The sequence below is a fragment of the Rhinolophus hipposideros genome (assembly GCF_964194185.1).
Source record: "Rhinolophus hipposideros genome assembly, chromosome: 2".
NCBI classification, from domain to species: domain Eukaryota; kingdom Metazoa; phylum Chordata; class Mammalia; order Chiroptera; family Rhinolophidae; genus Rhinolophus; species Rhinolophus hipposideros.
In genome coordinates this window covers 27,912,904-27,932,404 of record NC_138048.1, presented here as the reverse complement: position 1 = coordinate 27,932,404, position 19,501 = coordinate 27,912,904, and the positions used below count along the sequence as shown (strand labels likewise).

At 33.9% G+C, this 19,501-nt stretch overlaps 1 protein-coding gene across 1 annotated transcript in view; it reads right to left on the bottom strand.

The window, feature by feature from the left end:
* EPHA6 (EPH receptor A6) overlaps positions 1-19,501 on the bottom strand; it is an 893,585-nt gene that overhangs the window by 493,666 nt on the left and 380,418 nt on the right. The window contains 1 exon segment of the mRNA XM_081062963.1: positions 9,819-10,154. Coding sequence (XP_080919089.1) covers positions 9,819-10,154 — 336 coding nt within the window.

Here is a 19,501-nt window from a genome sequence, read left to right as displayed (position 1 = left end):
GCCCATTTTTAAATTGGATTTTTCTGGGGTTTTTTTGTTGTTGAGTTGTATGAGTTCTTTATATATTTTGGAGATAATATGAAAATTGTCGTATAAAAATTTAAGGCTTATGGAAATTGTCACCTTATAAAGATAAAACTAATATAAGCAGATAGGTTAATAAAATTCAGATGGTGGAAAATATTTTTTTAGGAAATAATTTTGTATGTGAGTTATAGTTTAAATTTAAATATATAATTAAGTAGAATTTCAAGTAGAATTTAATTGTTCTCTTAATACAAATATCCTATTTTTGTAAAACAGCTAAATAAAAACAGCAGTTGAACATTTTAAATATTCAAATCTGTTTGAGACATTAAACATTTATTTTCATAAAAATAGAATGAGGAAACTATTCCCAATTTCTAGGAATCTGAATGTGCAATTCATATTTCAAACTGACCAACACATCTATCTTTAAAAAAAATAATAAAAGAACACTTAAAATATCAAATTATGAAATAGGACATAACTATCAAATAAATTTATCCAAATATAATCTAAGCTTGTAGACGGAAAATAGTCAATCATTCACTATTTACATTAAAAAGCCTTAAAATAGGATGTCCATTTAATCTACAGATGCTATATGGAACTTCAGTCTGATTAAAAAGGTCAGCATTAGTTTTCGATCTTTACAAATTAAAGTAATTTTTTTAAGTATGAAGACATTTTACATTTTAATCCATGCACATGAGCATTATAAAGTAAAATGTAATACATAGCTTACAGATTTAGTGGTTCAGTAAAAGTGTAAAATAAGTTTTTAAAGAAAAAAATGAAAGGAAAAGTACATTTCTATCCCTATAGATGTATTTATGATCCTTGATAATACTTACTTGCTTTAAAAAAGGTTACTTAAGAAATATGTAAAATGGATCATGATTTAAAAGGATGAACACAAATTATTTAATGAGTCATGCCATAATTAGTTTGAGGAAAAAGAACCACTTTTCTATCTTAGGGTATATCTTGGAAATGATTCAGTATAACAATATATAGCAGAGCACAAAGGTATCCATAGTTATAAAATCTACCCTCAGGTCTATTAGAATATCAAAATAAGTAGAATAGCATCAGGCAAATTATGGAACTACATTTCAATTTTTTTTTTTTTTTGTTTTTAATTTTTCATTCCTAAAAGCTTTGCTCACTGCCTAACAGAATAAATGTGTGTCACACAACTAGGTTCTCTTTCATAAAAATAGGTAAATATCAACATTCACTGTCTGTCCTATCACTATTTAATAATTTATTACTTATATGTATTTTAAGGACTTGTGTACTAGGTAATATATCAGGTACTCAGTTCTTGAAAATATATTATTGAATCAGATATCATATTTCACTTAGTTTGTTTGTTTTACTTAGGCAAACTCTCACTTCTAAATCTTAGAGAATGAATGATGGGCTTGTGGGCTGCTCCACAGTACGCACCAGACCTCAAACCCTGAAACACGCATCTTCTTTTCACTACATGGCATACAGCACAGCGCTCAGCACGTCTTAGTCACAGACTATATTTGTCTGCTGACTAACACATCGAGGTAAATGGGAAAAACAGTGATGCTACTATTTTGTAAAATGTTTTCATGGCTGGCTTGATGAGTGTGTGACTTAGCCATTGCACGGCTCCCTGATTCTGCTTAAGGTTTAATGTTCAGCTACTGCCATCTTGAAATTAATACTTTTATCTTTGAACTCATGTTTTCCAAGTGAAGTTTGGTGGGACATGAATGTCCCAATCATGAAGTTTGAGTGGAGCATGCATGCACTAGGAGCTTAAAGCATCAGCTCTAGGCAAGGTCCAGCCTCTGGCCACCTCTCCACATTCCTGGGATGTGTTTTCCTGGGCACACTTCCCTGCTCTCCACCAGGCAGTCTTCCAGTCCCTGCCTCATCCCTGGATGGCTGCCACCCTCCACTTGGGGAAGGTGACTGGGTAGACCTCTGAGGAGGATCACATCCCTGGAACCCTTTCCTCCAGTGGGGATTTGGGTATGTGCACAGGAAAGGTCTAAGTTAACCCTGGGGAGAGTAGAACTGTGTGTGTATGTGTGTGTCTGTGTGTGTGTGTGTGTGTGTGTGTACGCACGCGTTGGAGCTATCTTTTCTGCAGAGGCCACATCTTAGCAAGGGCAAGCTTCTCACCCACCACATGCAAGTAGCCAACAGTTTCTGGGAAGGAGGTTGAAAGACCCTTTGGGTTCTCCATTCCACTGTGGGTTTGGAAGGCCCTGGGAAACTGGGGGCATCTTCATTCTTCCTATAAGTATCTCCATGCAGTGGGAATGCTCCCTTTGCTGACTCAGTGCTCTGGGGACACCCTCTCTTGCTTTTTCCATCCTGAGTCTGGCTCATGTATCTGTTTGAATCTGTTGGAGACACCTTTGTGGACTGGGGATGAGGTGAGGGTGGGACTACAGAAAAACAAGTGTGTGATTTTGATGATTTTCATAGGAGTTAAAGCTCTTACATTTACATTTAAATGTAGCATTGAACAGTATAAAGATGAATAGTAAAGTTTATGTTAATAATCTGAAACTTTACTTTTTCTTTACTTAGAAGGACATTAAATGACAATTAAAAAGCAAGATAACAAGCTGAGAGAGAGAAATTATGGAAAAAGCTTTATATTTTAGTACCTTTCATGGCCCTTTTTTCCTGCTTTTTGAACAAAGGTTCCTGCAGTTTCATTTCTCACTGGACATCACAAATTATGTAGCTGGAACTGACTGTTTTAGAATCCAAACCAAATAGAAAAGTGCTGAGGAACACATGGAAGAAAAAAACAGCTATTTAATCTAAAGATGCTAAATTGAATTTTGGTCTGATTAAAAAGGTCAGCATTAGTTTTCAATCTTTACAAATTAAAGTATTTTTTAAGTATGAAGACATTTTACATTTTAATAATGATCAGAATAACCTGTCAACATTAAAAATCTTTGTTTTATTCTTTCACATTAATGGCTTTCCAATTATTACTAATATTTATTTTTTAAAGTAAAAGAGGTTTTTAGAAAATAGTTTTAAAAACCTAATCTTCAATAGTAACCACATATCAGTTATCCAAATCAATTTGTTTTACAGGCAAAATTTAGTTAATAAAATTAAATCGACTTCCATTTTCAAAGCATAGAACTACACTGAAAATGGGCAATTTGCTAGACATTTGTCTAACCATAAAGTAGAAATTTACTTCATATAATACAGATAATGTAACGTGATCATTTACACTTATCTTCACTGCTACCCAGGTTTAGTTTAACAGGATTTAAAATATTTAATAAATAATCTCTACTACTATTTTTCAATTTGTATAGACAATGCCATTAAAAATGTTAATGTAGTAATAGTAATCAAAAGAGCAATAATATCTCATTATTTTATACTAAAGAAAATACTTCGTCAACTTCCCTGCAAAATGTGCAAATAAGAATTCCTCAGAGAAACAGCTGATGACTGTAAAAACCAACTGCTTAAAATCAAGTATAGGCTTAAATACATTTTTCCAGCAATGTATGACCAACAAGGTAAAACATGATTGCTATTAAAGGATGGCTTAGTGTTGATGGAAACATTTTGTTACAAATTCTGTAAGTATAGCTTCAGAGGATTTCCTGAGAATGAAATTTAGTATATGCTAAAGAATACCTATGAATGACATTTTCTTGTTACTTTCTAGACAAATTCCTGGTTAAATTTAAGGCTTTGCCTTTTTATTCTCACTGCCTGTAATAGTCTTCTTTTATATATTCACAGTTTACTCTGCCATTTATACTCTGTTCAAGCATTATGCTGTCAAGAGGGGTGTTTTTGGTTTTCCTATATAAAAAGCCCTTCTCATTACTTCCAATTCTCTTACTCTGCTTAGTTCTTCTTCATGGGACATTTCATTACTCGACACAAAATATAATCTCCATGAAGGCAGGGACACTGTTAATCGTTTCCCCCTTTATTGCTACATCCCTAGAACATAGAACAATTCCCAGCAGATAGTAAATGTTCAATAAGTATTTTTTAATTAATTAAAAATTAACTCCAACCATCTTCAATTTCTGTTAAAGAAGTCAACAGAGAAATATTAAGTTATAGACAATGCAGGTCGAGGATATTCTTAGTCAAATAACACATCATCCTTACTATTAAGAAGCTTATATATTGGTCAGGAAAGCAAACTATCACAAAATATGATGATAGTCCAGCGAGGTAGAAACATGTGTACTATGATATATATAACTGACCAGGAGCAGTTCAATTCTGTACTTGTTGGCTGAGAGTTGAGTCACTGAGTAACCTCAACGAATTAGTTGCTAAGGTTTATGGGAATTTTTTTGTATCGTTCCCTTACTCAAAACATGCATGACACAAAGGCACTAGACTTGGTAGACTTGGTAGTAATTTGATGTTTCTCAGGAGTAAGAACAAAGTTTATAATCATCCAGACTCTATTATAATTTAATAATCAGATGGACCACAAAGTTATCTGGTTATGATTAACTAGATTGACGTTTCAATTATGCTCCATAAATAAAATATTCAGTGCACTTTTCAGAAGAGAAACACTGTTCCTAAGGAGATAGGAAAATTTTAACCTTCAACGTAAGGTATCTGTGTTTTTATATTTGTAATTTTCTTATGTTTAAGAGATATGAAAAATAGTATAGCATGTCTTATTTTAAATTATGGTTACTGCCTTTTTTGAACTTACCATGCCACTGGCTTTCTTTAGTGTGATTTTGGTAAGCAATTAAAAGTTTTATCCTGATTTTTTACAATTTTGAATAGATTTGCACAGATTTTAGAAAATAAAACGTTTGCTGTCAAGAATTTTAAAAACATAGTGAGGACTGTGAGAGATAAAGTACATCAAAATAAAGATATAAAGATGAATGAATGTTTACAGTGTCCCTAATTAACTACTCCAGCAACGTGCTAAAGGCTAACATTTGAAATAAACTGTTTCCAAAAAGCAGTGAATTATGAATTAAATAGACATCTCAAGTTTATAAATATATGCATACTTTTGTTGATTTAAGTCTATTTTCAATGTCAGTTCAATTAGTTATCGCTGCCTGAGCAAATACATGAAATCTGAAATCAAAATGTGAGCCGATGGCAAGACCTATACAGAATAGCCACTCACTGGCAGAGATAGGCGTGTTGAATGTATATTTCAAAAAGCCAATGAATTGGACAACCTGCTTCTGACAATAATTGCTTTAAAGACCCGTTAGCAAATATCAGCAGAATTGGTTTGTAATTTAGCATGTCTTTCACTTTGAACATGGTCCCTAAAGGTTTTTGCACATGTCAGGATATCTACAAACACAATTTGTTTCAGGTTGACTCTCCATGATTACCATTTTCCTGTACTGTCTCTGACCAGAATAATTCCTTTCATAGGACCACACATTCGTTTTCCTTTGCACTGAAGATTAAAGTCAAATGTTTTCTAGGTGTTGCTTTTTTGTTTTGCTATATAAATGAAACCCTTTGAAAGACCTAATAGACTGAAAATACAAGGTTACAAATATAGCTCTTTGGGATTACAGAAGTCAGTTAATTAAGGTTTATTGCAAAGATTTCTAATTATGAGAGTCATGGTCTTAAATCTATAATCTTATTTATCCAACTAGAATCAGAATAATCAAAGAATGTTTCATATAACTGCAGCTAAGTGGTTCTAAGTGATTTGGCAAAAGGAAAATTTACATTTGTTTAAAGGTAAACAGATCACAAACAATTAAGTCAGGGTTATTTAAAGTGTTTTCCTTAATATTTCTTACATATGAGAAAAGATGTGTACATATACTCATTACATGAGAGAAAAGACAATTCAATGCAAATGTCCTTGTTATCTTCATGTCCCACACGGTGCATACACACAGCAGTAAAATCCTAATTAATACAACTGTCTATATCTTTTGGTCTCTAATAGTTTATTTCCTTACTTATACAAGTGTTTCCTCATGAACAATATTATTATTATGCTGATTTTCTTCTCCCCTGATAATTGTGGCCCTGATAATATATCAGGATTTTGTGGTAAGTGCTAAATCCCTAACTTGGCTAAGTTGCAGACACCTATTCATTTCTCCAAATTTTAGGTTAAATCTTCAGTTTCTTCCTAAAATCCTTCCAGACCTCTGCACCAGACCAATTACTTAGATACTCTTGATCTAAGTAGTCATCAGTGCTTAATTCCTCAATTGCTCAATCTTTGCTTGGTTCCATCTACTGAGAATTCTTCCCCTGCTCCCAGTCTCATTTTGCCTAGTCACATTCTAGTCATCTCTCAGAACAGAACTTAATTTAAACGCTCTCTCTTCAGGAAGACCAGCCCTCATCCTGCAGACCTGGAGAATATATGCTGTTAGAGTGCCCTGAGCTTCTCTGTGGGAGGACTTACCCACAGTACAAATTACAAACCTGTCATGTTATTGGTTCATTATCTGCCTCCCCACCAGAATATAAGGTTCATACAGACTCACTCACCATTGTATATATGTTTAATAAATTTATGAATAACAAATATCTTTTTTGCATTTTAGTATAAAAACAATGATATGTAACCTTCAGATAATGAAACACATCATTTACTGTGGTCCCTTTAGTCCAATGAAATTTTAATGTGTTATCATATAACTTTGGAAAGTGTCTCTCAGGCCCTTCAAAGAAAATTTCCAAAGATACCCAAGTGAAATGATCAGAAATCCCTTCCTCTATTTGCAGCAGTAAAACTATTATCTTTTCAAGGTTGGCACACAGTCATGACACCTGATGTTTGGTTCTGGGACATTCCAGTTTTTACAAGCTCCTTTTTTACCCAACATTATGATCTGACCCCTTTTGACATAAAAAGAGTAACTGATACATCCACTGTTGAATTATTTCCTAATGTATCCACCTGGAATATTTGCATTTTCAAAGATGTGACTCTCTAATATCAGAATTTTAGGCAAAAGGAGAGTGGGCCTTCTTGGTATCTCTCAAAATTATGACATAGAGATAGTCACTTATCCACGTAAGGCTGGTCATAATATTTTATTAAGTACATATGTGGCAATATTTTAGTTCTGTTTATGATCTTTATATACCTTCCAAATAAAATTTAAATATATGTTGATTTATTACTAATTATATGTGAAAAATAATCAAATTAGCAATAATTGTTTCTTAACATTCTTTAACAAAGATGCATTTATTAGGAAGATTGCTTAATAATACTGTCCTTCCAAAATGTGTAGTCTCAATAGATGGATACTATATCTTATTCCATGCTTAATATACCTTCTGTCCTTATAGAAACATACTTTCAATGAATTCCCTCATTTTAAAAGTGAGCCATAATTTATATTCTATCTTTCTGCTCAGTAGGAAAGTAAACTAAATACACTTTCTTTTAATTATAGAATGAAAGGCAGCTGTATGTGTGTATGAAATTATGTAGCATATTTACATATGTATTTTATTTACAGAGATATATTGTTTTTATTCTAAAATGTACTTATTTTACCTTACAGTTAAAAATGGTTGTATTGGGGTATATTTTTTGACCAGCAAAAAAGCCTTAGAAATAATCTGCTAAAGCAGAGAGGAACAGAAGGCCCTAATCTGTTTTATCCTGAGGATACAATTGACAAGATTTTGTTGACACTATGGGAAAGAAGGAAAAAAAAAAAAAGAGGAAATAAGAATTCCATTTGAACAACCCCAAAGTAAATTCTGTGAAGTCAAGTTATTTGTTAAATGAAGGGGGAAATTGCATAGCAAATACAAAAATGATGACTGGGCAATACTATCTGTCTTTGCTTTACTTATGATATGCATATCTGAAGAGATTATCAAGGTGAACTAATGTATAATGTTTTGAATAGTCACTTTCATTTCAAATATATTTTAGTAGAATATCAAACTTTTCTTCCTGTATATTTCACAGGTTTAGAAATGTTTTTAACTTTTTACTTTGCAGTAATTACAGATTACAGAAATTAAAAAAAAAAGAAAACAGTGAGGTCCCATACAACCTTTACCCAGTCTCTCCCCAATGTTAACTACTTGCATAACTAGAGTACTACATCAAAACCAGGAAACTGACATGGGTAAAATCCATGGGCTCGTGTGTGTGTGTGTGTGTGTGTGTGTGTGTGTGTGTGTAGCCCTATGTGATTTATCACATATGTAGCTTCATGTAACTACCACCATAATCAAGAATCAACTGCATCACCACTACAAGACTTCCTCCTGTTACCCTTTATAGCCACATCTCTGTCCCTCTAATCTGTATCTCCTGGTCCCCACTAATCTAATCTCCATGTCTATATTATTTCAAAAATGTTACATATGTGGATCATACAGTATGCCTACTTTTGAGATGGGCTTTTACACTCACCACATTGCTGTTATAGTTAACTCAAGAGCTTGTATCGATAGTTTGTTCTTTAGTGCTCAGTTGTATTCCAAAACTTTCAATATAGTTTTATTTAAAGTATCATCATATGCCGCACTGGTTTATGTTATGGGATGAATTGTATCCTTCCTCAGATTTATATGTTGAAATCCTAACCTCAGTACCCCAGAATGTGACTGTACTTGGAGATAGGACCTTTAAACAGGTAATGAAGGTAAAATGAGATCATACGGGTTGGATTTAATTCAATATGATGGTCCCCTTATAAGAACAAAAGATTAGGTTATAGACATGTACAGTGGAAAGACCATATGAAGACACAGGGAGGAAATGGCTATCTGCAAGGAGAGAGGCCTCAGCGTGAAATCAACCCTGCCGAGACCTTGATCTTGGACTTCTAGCCTCCAGAACTGTGAGAAAATACATTTCTGTCATTTATGCCACCTAGTCTATGGCATTTGGTATAGCAGACCTAGCAAACAAATACAGTGTATAAAAATAGCTTTATCTTTATAAATATATTTCATATATATGTGTACATACACAATACTTTCTGCTGTAAGACAATCATTTTATAGCCATGTAATTTAGGAAAGCCTCTCAAAGGAAGTTTTTAAAATCTCTGAAGCTTTTCTTGTATTATGTTCTGCAACGAATTATGTTATGGGAGAATTAAAGAGAATATATATACTTATAATATATATAAGTGTGTGTGTGTGTGTGTGTATAAAACATAATACATAGCTGTATTCGCTCTTAACTATGTTGCACTAAAAATGTATAGTATTATAAAGGAAACATTTAACTGAAAGCATATGGATTTTTTTTAAATGACAGTTTAACTACTTTATACAAATTGCACTTAAACAACAGCATTTGAACACATTTCTGGACAGTTTTTGCTATTTCTTTTCAGAGTGGGTCATAGTTAAGCATGATGGCTGAAATCTTTTTACAATATAGATATAAAATACAATTAACAAATTCTTATTGTTTGCTTTATTTGATATGGAAAAGGGATGGCAGCATAGCGGGGCAACTGAATTTTAATTCATTTAGCAACATTTTATTTATGTCTAATGTTCACTGGTAAGTAATATGGACTTACTCATTCAGATATATTCATATAGGAGTATATTTAAAAAACGCATAGACAATAGAGAGAAGCATGTATCTAATTAATCATACTACTAAGAAGTAATATCAAAAATACCTTTCTGCACCTTCGGAAACAACCACCACCAAAAATCACCTCTGTAGTGTATAGTGTATACAACTGCACCTTAATGAATATAAGCCCACTGAGGATATTACGCATCAAAAAGGAATTATGGGTCTGTATTGAGAGAATAGCAACGGAACTTACCGTCTTGATCTGTGGTCACTGTAATAGCTGTGTATGGCTTGGGAGAAAAGCTCAGCTCAGACACTCCATTCGTGGCTTCTATTTCAAAGGTGTAATTCACGTGGGACACGAAGTCCAGCACTGTCACGGAATGGTTGGTCAGGCCAGTGTGTCTTGGGATGAAGCGGAGTCCTCCGCCGCAGTCCTCACACGGGCTGCTGTCTAAGCCACATTTCTTACAGAGTACACTGTACGTGACATCTTTTCTCCCTCCTGTGTCACTTGGTGGGCTCCATTCCAAAATAAGGGCCGTTTCATTGATGCTAAAAACCACATTCCTAGGAGCTGAAGGTGGCCCTAGAGAAAAGCAATTGAAAAAACAAATGTACATGTATAGGACAACGAATTGCGGTGCTAACTTGAAAACCATCAATAAACACTTGGTCTTTTATATTAGTTTGAGCTCTTTCTTCTGATGGGAGCCATAAAAAAACATGTGATTAAAAACATCTGATTTAGTCCAGTAAGAGAGTCAGTCTTTAGGGGTGAAGACAACCTATAATCTAACTTTTTGGCATGTGAATGTCAATATTTAACATCAAAAACTATACATCTTCAAAACATATTGTAATTATACTTTTAGGTGTGTTGACTGAAAATATACAATAACCAAACATTTTAAATTATCTTAGGGTTTTAATTACATAATAATAATTACAAAATTTTAAAATTTTTCAAAATTTTTTCAAAACTTTAAAAAGAAATAGTTATATATATACCGTGTTTCCCTGAAAATAAGACCTAGCCAGATAATCAGCTCTAATGCGTCTTTTGGAGCAAAACTTAATATGAGACCCGGTCTTATTTTATATAATACCGGATCTTATATAATATAATATAATATAATATAATATAATATAATATAATGTAATGTAATGTAATGTAATGTAATGTAATATAATAAAGACCCGGTCTTATTTTACTTATTTTACTATATTATATAAGACCGGGTCGTATATTAATTTTTGCTCCAAAAGATGCATTAGACCTGATTGTCTGGCTACGTCTTATTTTTGAGGAAACACGGTAGACATGTGTGAGTGTGTGTGTATGTGTGTGTGTGTGTGTGTATAAAACATATTATGTTCAGTCTTTCAGTCTTCATACTATGCTTGTCCCATTTACTACCTTTGACAATACCTAAGCATCGGTTTCTCACAGGTTGATGATAAATGACCATAAATTTAAGGTGGATAGTTTGGAAAAGAGGAAGAGAAAGAGAAATTTGAGGCAACACAAAGGTTTTTATCAGGGCCTTGCCAATTTTGTGAGATAAAAGTATTGTATGGAAGGGATAAAAGGGAGTATACATAAGATATCATGAATAGACTTTTATTTATATTAACTTTATTAAACACAAGTAAGTGTGTTCTTAAAAGCTGATAAAGAAACCCACACAATCCTCTTTGTCATCAAGACTCCGCAATAACCAAGTTGGTCAAAGGAATGGATGAGTATCTTCCCTCAGTCTTCTTTCTCACTATTGTCCCTTATGAACCACACTGCATAGCATACTTAAAACCTTTAACTATTCCAGCCTTTTCTTAAAATTGTGTCCATAACCTTTTATACATATCTGAGTCCTTCAAATCTCAGTTTCACATCATTTATCGAACACATATTAACTGAAAGTCTACTAGGTGCCATGCGGTGCACTATATACTATATGCGAAATACCAAAGAATCTTTTCTGTAAGAGGCTATGCTTATATAGTTTGAAAAATAATTCATTGCATAAATAAATGAAACAACATTCCCACCATATTTTAGAAGGATTATTTTAAGAAATCTAAACCAATTTTTAAATTTTCTGCTATTAAGAAAATTTGTTTGAAAGATGGGAAAATTTTTCTCTGCAACATTCTCTCCATAGAACGAAATTCAAATTTTGATACAGGCTCCTTTTGGAATTCAAAATACAGATATTCATCCATTAAATACTTTTTTAAGTGACTACTGTGGGTGCCAGATACTCTACTAGATCTTGGATTTAAAGTGAATGTGATAGAATTATTCCTACTTTCTTGTTATTTACATTTTAAGTGGATAGTTAGATAAACACATACAAGTAAACAGAAGAATAAAATTCAAAGTATAATAAGTGCAACATGAAAATGAAAAGGAAAGGAGATGACTTGGGAAAAACTCACTGTTGTATTTTTTGTGGGATTGTAAATTGGTGCAGCTACTGGGAAAACCAGTCTGGAGGTTCTTCAAAATTAAGAATAGAATTACCATATGATCCAATTATTCTACTTCAGGGTATTTATTTAAAGAAAATGAAAACAGTAAAAAGATACATTCACCCTATGTTCATTGCAGCATTATTTACAATAGCCATGACATGAAAGCAATATCGGTGTCCATAGGTGAATGGATAAAGAAGATGTGACAAAAATGTACAATGGACTATTATTCAGCCATAAAAAAGAACAAACTATTGTCACGTGAAACAACATGGATGGGCCTGGAGGGTATTATGCTAAGTGAAATAACTCAGACAGAGAAAGTCAAATACCATATTATTTCACTTATATGTGGACTCCAACAAAATAAAACAAATGAACAATCAGAATAGAAACTGACTCATAGATACAAAGAACAAACTGACAGTTGCCAGAGGGGAAGGAGGTAGGTGAATGGGTGCAAAAGGTGAAGGGAAATATGAGGTAAAAACTCCAGTTATTAAAAAACAACAACAACAACAAAAAACACACACACACAGGGATGTAATGTAAGGCATAGGGAAAATAGTCAATATTATTGCAATAACTTTGAATGGTGATAGATGGTGATCTATTATGAGACTTATTGTGGTGATCATATTGTAAGGAATATAAATGTCAAATTACTACCTACATTGTCCTAAAACTAATATAATACCGTATGTCAACTGTGCTTTAAGGAACATAAATGTCAAATTACTACCTACATTGTCCTAAAACTAATATAATACCGTATGTCAACTATGCTTTAATAAAAAATGGGAAAGTTGCTGAAATGAAAACTCTCAGGAGGACCAACCTGAGAAACACTCTGAGAAAGCCTGTGAAGGACGCCAGGAGGAAATACAGAGGGGAGAGAAGAATATTAGGGGTAGAAGGTATGTAGTTCTTTAGTCAAGAAAGATCTAAAAATAGTCATGGAACTAGCAGAAAATCACTGTAGGTAGAATGCAATAGGAAAAAACAAGAAGTGCGTTTTCATGAACAAGAATGGGCCAGATAACGCAAGACTGCTAGGCTCACTGGAATGATTCTGGATATTTTTCTACATACAACAGGAAGAAACTACAGATTTTATGCGTGGAAGTAATGTGTTTATAAAGAGCACTCTGGCTGCAGTGTAAGAACAGTCTAAATGAGTAAAGGGGATTCAGCAGTGATACCTGTTGTAGAGTATCAGAGTAGCAGAACATTAGTCATGCTACAGTTTGAGATCTTAAGAAGTGTTATTATATATTTTCCTTTTTCTTTTTTAATAGCTCCTGATATCAGCCATCTGATGGGCAGGGTCCTCAGCCATCCATATGTATATTACATACCTAGAAATAAGATGGTTAGTTTTCCTGAAAGGTTTCTGCATACATTGCTTTATGCCATTTCATGTTCCAGAGAGTTACAGAAACGTGTGCCTTCAGAAAGGAAAATATGGAAGAGATTATAAACTGAAGCCCAGGGACAAGTGTGGCTTTTTCCTGCAAACCTAGATGGATGCCTGGGAGATAAAGATTCATTATCATTATCATAATGTCTTTCTACAGAATGGCATATTCATATTGTTGCTCTTTTCTCTTATTTATAATGTAAAACATGAATTATTATTCACTTATATTTCCATAAACAGGAAGAATGTTATCAATTATGTTATGGATGTCTACAAGTATGTAACTGTCCGCTTGGAGATACTTAAAAAAGGAAAAACAGGCAGACACCCTTCTTACTCAAGGACCCTCATATCAATTTGCATGACGATTAAATAGCTTTTTAATTGCTGTTAAATTATGCCAGCTAAACTGTGATTTCATGCAAATATTAAGCTGTAATGACATGCAGTGAATCATTTACTAAGATTTAAAACTTTGAACAAAAGGAGACAATTAATTCTAATCCTCAGATTCAACTAAATTATGTATTACTGGAATGTGGCCTGATTGCTTTGTTATCATTTATAAATTATACAAAGATTATGTGACACATTGAGGAGGGGAACCCTGGCAGCAATAACCCTTTTGGAGACACATGTATTAAAAATTCTCAGGGATTTCCTTATGTTGATTTTTTTTTCTTTAAAGAAAAGTACTTCAGACAGAAGAAAAGCAATCTCCACACTTCACCCTCCAGACTGACTTCATAAGAAAAGGGCAATTCCTCTGATTTGCAAATAACTGTTTTCCAAGTTCATCATGTAATAAATCTTACATAAAAACTACAATTTTATTTTTACTAGTATAAAATATATTTCCAACATCTTCTTCCCTTTTTTGGCTTCAATTTGGATTTCCCCTTTACACTTTTAAAAAATAAAGGAATAGTGCTCTGATAGTAAAGTGATGAGAAATTCATGGCAGCGCTATCTCTTTCCTTCCCAGAAAATCAAGTGGCCCTACAGCCCCCGTCTTCTTCTTGGAGTAGCAGAGAGCTATGATTTTTGTTTTATTTTATTTAATTTCAAGTTTTTCCATGTAAAATGCTTTTAAACAGAACAGTATATCCCGTGCAATATTTTTAGTCCCATGAGATAGCACACAGAAAATAAATGAATTCAGTTCTCAAATTAAAGTTCCTCTGGCAGAATGATGCTGAAACACAAGTAACACAATTTGTTTCACTTTGTTGAATCCACCATTTCACAAACATTTGTTCATACGAGTTTTATTTTCCAAAAAGCATCTGGGGGAACACTAGCTTTCTGCAGAACATCCTTAAATAAAGGCTGACACAGAAAGAGAACAAACAAATTTTGTTCATATTTCAGTTACTACATCAATTGCTATAGGTATATATTTCATGTTTATAATTTTAGAAATATATTAACTGATAAACAAAGATGGTCTTTTTCATATAGACTGCAGTATAACTATTTACCCATTAACTCTATTGCTAATTGTGGCCTGTAGAAACACTTTTTAACCTTAATAACAACGAAAATGTGATCCAAATAATTGAGGACGTCAAGTCATGAAAGGCTATTATTACCTACTAAACTATATTTTTACCAGTTCTTAAGATATTGCTTGGATGTAATTTAAATGTTTTTGTTAATTTAATGACCATTGAGAATGTAGTAGTACAGTTTCCCAATGAAAAGCAAATTTCTTCTTATCTATGAGTTTATAAATGAGAGAAAAGAGTTCTGTGTTAAGGTATATTGAAGAGAATATTAAAACACATACAGAGGGTGTCAAACATATGTATACACATTTTCAGAAAGGAAAACTTCATTAAAATTGTAATAATATATGCCAATAACAAAAGATAAATACAAGTCACATTTGACTTCTGCAATTACAAGAGGTGCTGAAAGTGGTTACCATCAGTGTCCAGATTCTTCTGATTATGGCGAATTACTGCTTGAGCAACGTTGACAAAAGTGTTCACTTGTATACATTTTTTTGCCCCCTCCACCCCCCCCCCGGTGTAGTGAATGATGTCAGAAACACGGAGCATGAGGGAGCATCCTTTGATTACTTCTCCTGAAGTTACAACAGGTTGAATGGCTATAATTCAACAAAGGATTCCATGAGCAACATACAAACAAATCTGAGAGATCTGTACATCGAAACATCTGAAGGTGGGTGAATGGGGGTGAACAGGGGAGAAGAGAAGGGAAAAGGGGAGAGACAGGGGCTGCAGACACAGTTGGGACCTCACTGCACTACTAGGACGGGAGGATTGAGGTTGTAGGCGCACTCTCTGTGGTCCAGCACTCCTGCCTGAGTGATCACCATATAATATGGCTGAACCCAGTGATCTGGGCAGTGACCTTGGGGCAAAGACTGAATACAGAAGTGTGATGACTATGTTCTAACAGCCCTCACTGTCAGGAAGAAAACAAAGCCACTAAGTTTGGCTGCTTCCCCCCACACCCATCCAGTGTTAGCAGCAGTCCCCAGAAAAAACTGTAGCAGTGTCAGGTTAAAGAGCAGAATATCTACAGCCCTGAGAACTCGAGAGACAGTTCCTGAGCAGCAGATGCACACTACAGCTAATTCCAGTGACAAAAGAAGAGATATAGGGGCAAGCTGTGGTCTGGCACTCACCATTACTCAGAGAACAAAGAAATGAACATACCATTGGCTTCTCCCAGGCCACCCTGCCTCCACCCAGCTGATCCCAGTGAGGGCACTCAGCACACTGAGGCACATAGCTCTGCATCTGGCTGCAGGGGCAACACTGGGATTTCAGGTACTCAGAACCCCATCACCCACCATATCCTTCCACGAGGGTAGTGCCCAGAGATCGAGGTGACCGGGCCACATAGGAGACACCCACCTCCTCAGGAAATCTTCCACTGCTAGAAGATGGAACAGGGCAAGAGAAAATCAAACATTCTAGCAATATGTACTAGAAAACAACAACAACAACAAGACCTCTTCCTATTAACCTATGGCAGAATTCATTCCCATAAGTGCCTAGGAAAAGAAATAATCCATCAATTAATTGGAATAACCAAGGTAACAAGGCAGCTCAAAAAGCAAATGAAAGAATTTTGAGAAGATAAACTTAAAGACAAGGAAATATGTGATTTAAATGACAGAGATTACAAAACAGCAGTTCTGAAAAAAACTCAACAAGTTGTAAGACAACTCAGATAGGCAGTTTAATAAACTCAGAAATAAAATCAACAAACAAATTAAATACTTTACCAAAGAGATTTAAATTTTTAAACAGAAACAAATAGAAATTTTGGAGCTGAAAAACTCAATAAGAGAAAAAGAATGAAAGAGCCAGTTTAGGAAATAGAGCTGACCAGATAGATGAAAGAATTAGTTATATCAAAGATAGAAATCTGGAAATGACAAAGACTGAGGAAGAGAGAGACTTGAGAATTAAATGAAAGAACTCTTCAAGAACTATCTTACTCTATCAGAATAGCAATATAAGAATAAGGGTATATCAGAAAAAAAAGAGAAGGAGGAGGGCACAGAGAGTATATTCAAACAAAGTCAATGAGAACCTACCAAACTTATGGAAAGACCTGGATGCTCAAATCCAAGAAGCAAACATAACACCTAATTACCTCAATCCCAACAGGTCTTCTCCAAGGCACATTCTCTTGAAACTGTCAAAAATTAATGACAAAGAAAGAATTCCAAAGCAATCAGGGAAAAGAAGATGGTAACCTACAATGATATTTTCATCAGATTTTTTAGCAGAAACTCTACAAACTAGGAGGAATTGGAATCAAATATTCAAACTATCAAATATAACAAAAATCATCAGCTTTATATGGAATCACAAAAGACTCCGAGTAGCCAAAGCAATCCTGAGAAAGAAGAATAAGACCGGAGGTATCACACTCTCTGACTTCAATTTATACTACAAAGTGACAATTATCAAACAGCATGGTGTTGGCAGAAAAACAGACACACAGACTAGTGGAACAGAACAGAGAACCCAGAAATAAATCCACTTATATGGGCAGATAATTTACGACAAAGGAGCCAAAGAAGCACAATGGAGAAAAGAAAGCCTCTTCAATAAACGGTGATGGGAAAATTGGAAAGGCACATCAAAAGAATAAAACTAAAGTGCTATCTGTCACCATGTACCAAATTAACTCAAAATGGATCAAAGACCTAAACCTAAGATCTGAAACAATAAATTGCATAGAAAAAAACATAGTTACTACTCTATTGACCTTGGGATCATAGAGGATGTTATTAATTTGACCTCAGAAGAAAGGGAAGTAAAAGTGAAAATAAATGAATGGGACTATATCAAACTAAAAAGATTCTGCACATCAGTAGAAACTGTCAACAAAATAAAGAGAGGAACCAAGCAAATGGGAGAAGATATTTGCAACAACCTCTCCAACAAAGGGCTAATATCCAAAATATATGAAGAACGTACACAACTCTACAACAAGAAAACAATCAATCCAATTAAAAAAAATGAGCAGAGGAACTGAACAGATTCTTCTCCCAAGAAGATAAAAGAGCCAACAGATATGAAAAAGCACAACTTCACTAACTATGGAAATGCAAATCAAAACCACAATGAGATACCACTTCACACCTATTACAAAATCTATTATCAACAAGACAAGCAATAACAAGCTTGTGGAGAAAAAGGAACCCTCATACACTGTTGGTGGGAATGCAGACTGGTGCAGCCGCTAATGGAAAACAGCATGGAAGTTCCTCAAACAATTAAGAATAGAATTTCCATATGACCCAGCAGTCTCTCTTCTGAGTAACAACCCCAAAAATCTGAAAAAAAATTATCCATAAAGATGTATGTACCCTTATGTTCATTGCAGCATTGTTCACAGTGGCCAAGACATGAAAACAACCAAAGTTTCCTTTGATAGATGATTGGACAAAGAAGATGTGGTACATATATACAATGGAATATTAGTTGGCCATAAGAAAAGATGAAAAATTGCCATTTTTGACAACATGGATGGATTTTGAGATTACTCTGCCAGGAGAAATAAGTCAGAGAAAAAGTCGAGAAGCATGTGCTTTCACTCACATGTGGTATACAAAGTTGAAAGCAGCAAATGGACAAGACAAACAAACAAAGAAACAAAAAGTTACCAGAGGGGGAGGGGGGAGGGGGGTGGTAGATGAGGGTAAGGGGGATCAAATATATGGTGATGGAAGGAGCACTGACTCTGGGTGGTGAACACACAATGCAATATTTAGATGATGTAATACAGAATTGTACACTTGAAACCTGTATAATTTTACTACCCAACGTTACTTCAAAAAATTTAAAGAAAATTAACTAAATATATGTGTGTGCATGCAGTATAATAGATAATATATAATATATATATATTATATATATAAACATGTATATATATGTATATATTTATATACATATATACGTATATATTATATATCATACTGCATACACACACATATATTTAGTGTGAGGTTATATATATATAACCCCTACATATGTTTAGGTAAATGCTTTTGTAAACGAGCAACTTGTAAAATTTACTAAAGAAAGATAAATACGTACATAGGAACAAATGAAAAAGTACATCTCCAGACTAATAATGTACCAAAAATATGTTGTCAGATCTACATAATTTAAAACTCTAAAAGTCATCTCATTCTTTGTATTATCACAATTAATTTTCACTTTTATCTACATCTATATTGCTCATCTAAAGTCCTTCCTATGTAATTTTTGAAGAATGTATTTGATAGGAGCATATGTAAGCAGAATTTTATATTTTTCTCTAAACCAATTTGTGCTCTATTTATAAGTTTTATTCATAAAATATTTATATATTTGGAAATGGATGACAAGCAATCACAAAACTGGGGCTTCAACCTTACCACTGGGAAGAAACTAAATTGACTTACTCAGGTAAAGAAATGAGGCCCAGATAAGTACTGTGATTATGTCAATGTCATGCCCTGCACTAGTGATAGGATGATACCCAGGGTGTTTTATGTTTAG